Source organism: Haliotis cracherodii, unplaced genomic scaffold (genome assembly GCF_022045235.1).
Source record: "Haliotis cracherodii isolate W230 unplaced genomic scaffold, xgHalCrac1.p SCAF_3, whole genome shotgun sequence".
NCBI classification, from domain to species: Eukaryota; Metazoa; Mollusca; class Gastropoda; order Lepetellida; family Haliotidae; genus Haliotis; species Haliotis cracherodii.
The window spans coordinates 60,644,119-60,654,461 of record NW_027266286.1 but is presented as its reverse complement, the minus strand read 5'-3'; the positions used below and the strand labels follow the sequence as shown (position 1 = coordinate 60,654,461).

General features: G+C 40.9%; 2 protein-coding genes across 3 annotated transcripts in view; both read left to right on the top strand.

Annotated features, from left to right (window-relative positions):
• Positions 1-192: 192 nt before the first annotated feature.
• On the top strand, positions 193-3,734 carry LOC139475039 (NADH dehydrogenase [ubiquinone] 1 beta subcomplex subunit 2, mitochondrial-like). Its single transcript, XM_071258262.1, has 3 exons — positions 193-320; positions 2,210-2,333; positions 3,473-3,734. The coding sequence occupies exons 1-3, from the start codon at positions 232-234 to the stop codon at positions 3,536-3,538; spliced, it is 279 nt and encodes a 92-aa protein (XP_071114363.1). The 5' UTR covers positions 193-231; the 3' UTR covers positions 3,539-3,734.
• A 4,869-nt stretch (positions 3,735-8,603) lies between these two features.
• The window catches only part of LOC139474581 (connector enhancer of kinase suppressor of ras 2-like), a 63,059-nt gene continuing 61,319 nt past the window's right edge, over positions 8,604-10,343 (top strand). For both annotated transcript variants that reach the window (XM_071257649.1, XM_071257650.1), the window contains exon 1: positions 8,604-8,676. In XM_071257649.1, coding sequence (XP_071113750.1) covers positions 8,604-8,676 — 73 coding nt within the window. The remainder of the gene's footprint in view (positions 8,677-10,343) is intronic.

The following is a 10,343-nucleotide window of genomic DNA, read 5'->3' as shown; positions in this document are numbered from 1 at the left end:
TCTTGGACAATCATAGAGGGCGCTTTTGTAGGTAATATCGATTCAAAATATGATGTTGGGGATATTTTTTGCTTACGAAGGTTAAAATGAGCATTTAGTGAAATAATATTGATAATACATATGAAAATTATCTTCTGTTAGTTTATATGTAAAAAATCGTTATTGAACTATTTTCTTTCACCTTGACCTTGATAGACGCCATTTCCCCTTCAACATTTCGTTGGGAAAGTCATGTATTTCTTGTCGCGTTTAAGGACGGCGGGTGCTGTCTTTAAATCGACAGCATGTAAACAGATCGTCCCAGTTCGGCATGGGGGCCAGTAAGTTATAAAGCTACGAATACAATATCTTCATGTAAAGCAAACTATTAAACATGATCTAAACCTTACAGACCACCAGATTTCGTGCACATTTTAACGTTCAACTGTTTAATCAGAAATAGATGAGGCGGCTATGTTTGTCATTTTTGTCGATGATGTATTTCATTAGATTTAATATTTATCTCATCTCTATATATATGTACTATGTTAACAATCGGCAACAGTGCAGTTTACCGGGCGCAGCCCGAGCTCTACCATCCGCCCAATTACCGCGCTATAGTGCCACCGCTGTCTCGTTATACCGTTACCGTGCCTCACGCTCTGGTGACTCTCGCTTCACGATCCAACACCCGTTTTCGATCTTAGGGAAACTTACACATCTTTACAATCAAACACCCCTTTTCGGTCTTAGGGAAACTTACACGTCTTTACGATCCAACACCCGTTTATCGGTCTTAGGGAAACTTACACGTCTTTACGATCCAACACCCGTTTATCGGTCTTAGGGAAACTTACACGTCTTTACGATCCAACACCCGTTTTCGGTCATTAGGGTTAGCCTGCTTTGGGCAAGGGTGAGCCATAAATTCTTACCTTTACAAGCGTTAACCCTTTTAATCCCATTGGTGGGTCATGCTAACAAAAACAATTGCGGGTGTGGTTTCAAGAAAACATGAATGGGAGCGCGGACCGTGACGTCATACGCATGCGCAATTCATTGTTTACTGATTACGCGAGCATGTCAATGGGGATGCTAATGACCCGTTGAACGAGCACTGATTACATGTGATAGCTCCTGTGGTCCAGTGGTAGAGCGTCGGCTAATTAACGCATTAATTAGCAGAACCGGTGAGCCGGCGCGTTCGAGCCCCCACAGCGCTAATTGGATCTGAAAAAGTGCGCCCGGTAAAGTGCACTACTCCCTAACAATCCACCACCATCGTTGGCGGGCTATGAACACATTGTGTCAGCTCAAATTGCATGACATGTTTGCCTCGGGTTATAGCGAAAACGTCACCTCAGCAAAACGGCACCGATTGGCGAAAACGGCACCTCGCCAATAACTGTGAGGTTTACATGAGAAATTAGCCTCTACTCCAAATATAGGATGGAGATGGAGATCTCTCCCTGACCCAAGTACTCTCACAATGTTCGGTTGTACATGGACCAATATTGTGAAGAGCATGATGATGATAACGATGGACATGCCACAAAACTGTATATATGAACATATTTACTTATCTGTGAAAACAGGAAATACAATGTAAATACATCACATACATCAAATGACATGTAAATACATCAAATACCATGTAAATAAACCCTATATAATACGACAAAAATCGTTGTTGTCGTTCTTAAAAATAGAGGTGCCGTTTTCGCCCGATACATAGTAGCCGTTTTTGCCAAAATGCGGTGCCGTTTTCTCCACAGAAATCGGTGACGTTTTAGCCTGCACCCGTTTGCCTCTATGCAGGATATTTCATGGGAATGAACCGAACATGGTGGTGTTAGGTTTTTATAAATTGGAAGTCTGCACCAAATTCAAATTCTTTGAGACAAATAGCCACTAACATAGCAATTAACATCATTTTCTGTATTTTTTTATGTGGGCAATGAGGCAATAAGCCAAGTTGTCAAGGCTGAACAGAATTCAGGATTTGGGCTAGGGTCACAGAATATGTGGTGTCGTTTTAGATTCCAATGTTGCTAAGTTTGATTATCCAAACTTCAGGAAAACTTAAGCTATTTTTGTCAACATGGTTTAGTGTTTTGCTGTACTAGTGTTACTTATAACAGCTTTCCTTTAGTGGTTGTACATATTACCATGACATGATGGCCATTATAGGAAAAGGACAATTAATGATTATTATTTCTTTCATTTTCAGATGGGTGTACAGAAGTTTAGCCGCTCCAGCCTCTAGGAAGACGTTGATAAAAGCTGAAATAGTTGGTTTTGCCCTTTGGTACTGGGTTCTTTATCACTTGATAACTGAGCCAGATCATCTTTATGTAAGTTATCAATATGAAACGTGTATGGGGTGTTGTGATAATAATGACAATAATAATGAGCTGCGATGCTGTGGTATGACTGGTGGTAGTTAAAGGCAGTTCACTTACTTCCTTTATAATCTCATTAAGTAATACATGTGATAAACAGGATGTTCTTAATATTTAAAGCATATTATTTGGGTCTTGTGAACATGGTGAAGAAAGTTAAACATGTTTATAAGTTAATGGCAATAAAGGAAGATATTTACGTGAAATATGCAACCTGTACATAATACTTGGAAAGAAAAGTAGACTATAAGATGGCATTTCCAAAGTATACCTTGTTTCAGAAATGAGACCGCCTCCGTGGTCTAGTGGTAGAGCGTCCGCCCGGAGAGCGGAAGGTTCGGGGTTCGATCCCCGGCCGCGTCATACCAAAAGACGTTAAAAGATGGTACTTGTTGTTATCCTGTCTGGCGCACAGCATTAAGGGGCTAAAACAAGGACTGGTCGGCTCGGAGTCAGTATACTGTGTCTGAGTGGGGTATTCATGTTAAACTGCGGCAAGGTATCTCAGTGGGCTAGCACTATAAATCGCCATCAGTCCGGACTAGTACAAGCAGCCACACAAACACACACACGTACATGCACGTCGCTCTATAAGTGCAATAATCTTGGACGCAACGTTAAACCCAATTTCACCTCACCTCAGAAATGAAATCATGTGATTACACCTCATGTAGTATAGAGTTGCTTAAAATATTCATCTAGGTATTCCTTGACAGTACTTCAGGTCCCTGACCGCATCACGCCGGTAAGACATTAAATGATGGCATTTGTTGTTATCTTCCCTGGCACTCTGCATTAAGGGAATAATACAAGGACTGACCAATCACTGTCTCCACCATGTTTATGTCCTCAGACAGCAGCTCTCTTTTCCTTCATGAACATCATCAATCTTATTTCAGAGCTATGTTTGAAAGGGTTGATATGAATGTTTGTTTGTTATTTAATGCCACACTCAGCAATATTCCAGCTATATGACAGTGGTGTGTAAATAATCGAATCTGAACCAGACAATGCAGTGATTGACATTGTCAGCATTGATCTGCACAACTGCATTTAAGATGATATAAGGTGCTATTATTGTTTGTTTTCAGGGTCACTTTGAATACCCTGACCCCTCCAAATGGACAGACGAGGAACTAGGAATACCCCCGGAATGATGTAGATGTGTGTAGATAGACCATTACTTATGTATGTGTGTGATGCAGAGAGAAACTGACTATAGACAAACCAATGTGAATTGACCTAACCAGCTGTAAGGCGGCAGCCTTTCTGAAGCTTGTGGACATCAATACATCGGATGTTTGGGAAATATTATTTGTTATAACATCTGAATAAACAAGTTCAATAAGACAAGGGAATTGTTTCTTATGTTTTGAGCATTGAGCAATATTCCAGCCATATGACAAATGGATCGTGATTTGTGTACAAGGCCACAAGTCACCAAGTCTGACCACCGAGTGCATTCGGTCACTTTTTATGACAAGCATAGGTTGCTGGGGAACTATTCTGACACCCGGATCATCTAAAGTTTGGGATAAAATCAATACTGTGTGATTTACACACTATCATATTATGGTGGGTGACTCCAGAAATTGGCTTCACACATTGTACCCATGTGGGGAAAATCAAACTCAGGATTTTGGCATGAAGAGCGAAGACTTTAACCATTACGAGGTTGACTTTTCAGCAAGTTGAAAAAATAATGATGTTCTCTTTGGGATATGTATATTAGCAAATCCAGCATGTTCACGTCAGTGATGCATTCAAGAATAGTTTGAGGAGTTCAGAAAAAGAAAGGTGGGGAGTAGTATTTGGGCCATTCGTAACTTCAGGGGGAAGGGGTCCACTAAAAACAATAACAAACACTTTATGTAAGATATTATTAATTTTAAAGATTAAAATGTTATGATATGTATTGCCCTTACACAAAAGTAATCAGATGTTTAGAAAAAGGGGGGGTGGCCATCCCTTAACAAAAGAAAACACGCATACAGAGGGCTCCCCCACTGTCATTGATCCAAGACACTGCAGAGTTTAGTTTTACCAGGAACCACTGAATGTCGGTTCAAATCCTAAATTCTCCTTGATAATCCTTGTGTCAAGATCCTTACCTATGCTTATGGCGTTTCTGAAGAGTGAGCTGTTCCATCAGGTTTCCTCACTCGGTGAAATTTCTTTATACAAATGAAATCTGTTCAGAGGTGAATTGACAGGGCTGGCCTCATCTTCATGTGTATCCTGCCCAACCTCTGGATGTGCTAGTGTGTTTACCAGTGACTTGTACACATCTATATACAGCAGTATCGGTGTGACTGAAAGGTGTTGACAGTCAGCAATATTACAAATATACTACTCAAAAGAAGTTAAAAAACAACAATAAGTTTTGCAACTTGGGCATTTGTGTTTACACAAGCAATGTCAACTTGTGGCAGGTGTGACACTAGTCATAACATCAGGTTGACACATGTCATAAGTTCCAGACACAATAAGTTAGATGTGATGGCTTTATTCCCCTAAGAGTGGTCACAATCATGGATTCTCTCAAACATGATCAACATGCTGTAATAAAGTTTCTTACTAAGGAGGGATGCAAAGCAAAAGAAATACATGTCACATATGTAAAGTTTTGGCTAAGGATGCTCCTGACTATTCCACAGTTTGTCGTTGGTCTCTACAGTCTAAAAAGGGGCATGGAGTCCATAGACGATGACCCAAGGTCAGGCAGGCTTTCAGATGCCACCCAACCGGAAACCATTGCTGCTATAGAAAGGACTTTGTCTGACCGACGAGTGAAAGTATCTGAACTTTCTAAGGAATTCTAAATATCAGTTGGAACTGTTGTAAACATTATTCATGAGCATCTTGGTATGTCCAAGGTATCTGCAAGATGGGTACCTAGAAACCTCAGAGCTCAAGATCGCCATCAGAGAACTGAAAGTTGTTGAGACCTCCTGGATCTCTATACTGCTGATGAAGCCGGATTTCTTTCTTGTCCTCTGACAGGTGATGAAACATGGATCCACCTATTGGGACCCAGAAACTAAATTGTAATCCATGCAATGGGAGCACCTCAATTCTTCGGCTGGCAATGTAATGACTAACATATTTTGGGATGCAAGAGGCATATTAGTGATTTGTTACATATTTTGGGATGCAAAAGGCATAGTAGTTATTGGTTACATGCCACCAAAAACTACAATCAATGGACAGTATTATGCTAACGTAATGAAAGAATTGCGAAAATCTATTCGCCAGAAACCCTGTGGGATGGTAACACGTGGTATTCTATTTTTGCATGACAACGCTCCGGTTCAACCGTCGAGAATTGCACAGGCCGCCATAAGTGAATGTGAATTATAACAGTTAAATCACCCACCCTACAGCCCAGACTTAGCCCCCAGTGACTATTTCCTGTTCCGGCAAATGAAGTCTGCCCTACGTGGAAGACGCTTCCAGGATGACGAGGACATAAAGGCTGACACGTGGTTAGAGGGCCAATCTGCGGATTTTTATAAAAGTGTTATTAAAAGCTTGAAGGACAAATGTAATAAGTGTATTGAGGTGAATGGAGATTATATTGAAAAAAGAAAGTGCAAAAGATATTCTGCGACTTGGTCTTATATTGAAGTTGCAAAACTTTTTGAACGCCCCCCGTATTTATTCCATCAGTCTGTAATTACTTCAGTGTGGACCAGCTAAATCAGTAAAGGGCAGTGATTACCACCATCCATTGTAATGGCATCCAACCAATCAGGTTACATTCTATAAAGCAAGGACAAGTGGCCCCGGGATCATGAAACTTACTTGAGACCATATTTTGTCTTAACTCTTAAGATTTGGACTTAAGACAAAAATTTGTCTTAAATCGGGGATCACGAAGTTCAATCTATGAGAATATCTTAAGTCTAAGACAAAATTTGTTATTACGTCCTAAGACTGCCCCTGTGTAAACTTTAAGAGACAACATTTGTTGCAAGAAAGATGGAGATTTTGCTGAGACCGTTTCAAGATCCAGTCTTAGACCGAATCTTGGCTAAGCAAAATCTAAAGACAAAATTCCGGCTTGGCAAAATTTCAGGATCCGGGGGCCTGGACACTTTTTTTCTACCACAGTGGAACTGGAGGTAGGAAAATCTAAAGTAGTTGGCTACAAATGACTTGGTAACTATATTGTTTAACACCACACCAGGCAATATCGCAGTTATACAGAGGCCTGTAAATAATCGAGTATGGACCAGACAATCCAGTGATCAATATTTTGAGCGACGATCCAAGTCATCGGTACGAGTATAGTTATCAACCAACTCACGGAACAGACACCCGACGACCAGTAAAGGCTGCTGGGGACCTATTTTAATCCCCACCAGCTGCTACATATTGCAACAAATACGCCTAGCCTTTTCATTCCTTTCAATTAATTGAGCTATATATTGGTCAAGACCGCCTCCGTGGTCTAGTGGTAGAGCGTCCGCCCGGAGAGCGGAAGGTCCGGGGTTCGATCCCCGGCCGCGTCATACCAAAAGACGTTAAAAGATGGTACCCTCTCTGGCGCTCGGCATTTAGGGGCTAAAACAAGGACTGGTCGGCTCGGAGTCAGTATACTGTGTCTGAGTGGGTTATTCATGTTAAACTGCGGCATGGTATCTCAGTGGGCTAGCACTATTAATCGGCATCAGTCCGGACTAGTACAAGCAGCCACACACACACACGTGCATGCACGTCGCTATATAAGTGCAATAATCTTGGACGCGACGTTAAACCCAATTTCACCAATATCGGGGAATTTTGGCAATATCCCAAATATATCACGACTGTCAGCAAACAAGAAAGTCCTCGCCAAGGAAACCAGTGGTTGATAACTTACCAGCAATTGTATGGCTCTGACACACACACACACACACACACACACACACACACACACACCGAGAGCCAGGCAGAGTAACAACAAGTACCATCTTTAAACGTGTTTTGGAATGACGCGGCGGGGGATCGAGTCATCGACCTTCCGTTCTCGGCCGTTACGACTGACATAACATATCATTATGTTTCGAAACGATTATCAGAAATACGTGAATTCTGATCCGAGTTTCGTAAAATGATGAGGATGCACACATAACTGAAATAATCATCATTTACACTTTTCAATGGGATGTCCTGAAAAGTGTTGTCTTCACTGTTGAAAATATGCAAGACCGTTCTCATCTAATGGCTATATTATTTCAATACATGTGTTGCGTAAGATGTTTCTGAAGAGCAAGTTGTGCTTCCACACGTTCATGTCACCTCTCTTTTTTAGGAACTATTTTACTCCGCGATATAGCTGGTTGTTGTATGGCTGTCAGTGTAAACAAGAAGTCACACATACTAAATAAAATTGTGTATAGATCTTGGCCTACATCCTTTGAGGTAAGAAATTGTGATAAAAATAATAAGAATTGACTTTCACTTTGTGTGAGTTCATTGGAGTATGAACCTTCAAAGAATGAGGGCCAAACATTGTATGAACGTCGGAACGTGCGACAGTTTGGCCCTCACTCTAAGAAGGTTCATACTCCAATGAACTCATACAAAGTGAAAGCCAAATCTTAAATATACAGGGCCCCGTTCCACAAAGCGATCTTAGCGCTACGGTTGTTGTAAGTCAGTGTTGAAGAATGGGAGTTACGATCGACTTAGCGCTAATCAGATAGACATCATAACCAAATTATACCGCCACCGCGAACATTGTGACGTCATTCTGTCTTTACGTCACAATAAGATTCGAACGACGTCAACAATGCCACCCGATACACTCGTGCGCGTGAAGTGAGATTTGCAGTAGTGCTCATACGATATTCATTTCTAAGCCGATGGTTAATACAATTTGTTATTCCGAGTTTATTTTATTTACTTATTTGTAGAAGGTTCTGAAAAAGATGTGTCTCCTCTGCAAGTCAGTAACGTTAGAAACAATAGACGCGTAATTTTTCTCACGTCAGGTTGGTACAAGCTTTCATATGTGAAAAAAAACAACGATTCCATTGGACAAATCTAGGTTCGTAATAACATTACCAATATCCAAAAGCAACACCGTAGATTTGGTTTTATATCAGAAGCGGTTCCGCATGACGTTGTCTAACGGGTATTTAACAGCCGCTTCTTCAACATCTACAGGTTCATCATTAGAGTTACGTCCCTTACTTTATATCACACGGAAGTGGAATAATTTCAAGAAACCTTTCAATGAAAATGGCGAATACATCCCACATCCAGTTCGAAGGATGGAGTCCTGACCAAGTAGCTGCCTGGCTCCGAGGTACAAACATGGTTTCCACCAGACAATTCTGTCTGTTGGATCAAATGATCTCGTAATTGCACACCCCCGGGGTATATAATATTGAAATGTCATTTGTCTCACCTGTCGTTCTCGCCATTACCAAATTACCAATACCAGTGTCGACATGTCGTTATGATGAGTGATGAGGCAGCCATAAATGTATTTGAAACCACATATGAAGTAAGACACTATGCATAAATGTATGCGAGGAGACTGTATAAAATGTATTTTTACATATATGTAGGGTATTACCGGACGCGAAATATTGTCTTTTATAGTCTTACACATACAAATGGAAAATAGACACGATATAATATCAACTGTGTATCGCATTGTACTCAAAAAGGTTTGGGTGGTGGAATAATTGATCAAACTGAAGCTTGCACTTAAGATTCCTCTTATATTTCATTTCTGATAAGCATGATATGACCCATGAAGATTACGGGGTGGAATAGGTCTTCAGCAACCCATGCTTGCCGTAAAAGGTGACTATGCTTGTCATAAAAGGCGACTAACGGGATAGGGTGGTCAGGCTCGCTGACTTGGTCGATGCATGTCATCAATCCCAATTGCATGGATCGTTGGTCATGATATCAATCACTGGATTGTCTGGTCCAGACTCGATGATTTACAGACCGCCGTCATATAGCCGGAATATTGCTGAGGGTGGCGTTAAACAACAAACCAAACCAAATCATTTCTGATAAGAAATACAATCAATGTCCAGATACTCCATATCAGAATTCCTTCACTCAGTCACTAGGTATTGATTCAAACAAGTAAGTCCCGATGTATAACAAGTGGTCACAGATGGTTTGTATTTTATTGTCTGTTGCCACAACGGCCCCCCTTGGACATGTTGGCACCAAAAATGTATGACCCAGAGTCCCTAGGCAAGTATATAGACCAGGGCCCACATGCACAAAGTGATCTTAGCGCTTAGACTATCGTAAGCCTATGTTAAGGTATTGGAGTTATGATCATCTTAGCGCTAGGATCGCTTTGTGCAAGTGGGTCCAGTTCTCTGTCAGTGTCTCTGAAGTACCTCAAAGTGTTATAGTGGGCTCAGGACTAATTAGCTAATATGGTCTTAACGAGCTTCTGATTGACTTGAATTCTTATCAGTTGATGGGTCAAGTACTTGATATCCTGTGAAAATGATGGACTGGGTGTCAGAAATATACTACCCAAAAGTCGTTATAGAACACCTGATTCTTTCATATTACTATAGACCCCTGAAGACCCGGGGTAGAATAGGTCTTAAGCTGTAAAAGGCGACTATGCTTTTCATAAGAGACAACTAACGGGATCTGGTGATCAGACTCGCTGATTTGGTTGATGCATGTCATCATATCCCAATTGGGTGGATTGATGCTCATGATGTCAATCACTGGATTGTCTGGTCCATACTTGATTATTTCCAAACCACTGTCATATAGATGGAATATTGCTGAGTGCGACATCAAACAACAAACAAACACATTGCTAATCTGTTATGCATTGACCAATCATTGACCATAGCAATAATGTACTGTAGCAATATGAAAGATTCAGATGTTCCTTAACTTCTTTTGAGTAGTATATGTCATATGTTACTGACAATGGTGAGGTGAAATGGGGTTTAACGTCGCGTCCGAGATTATTGC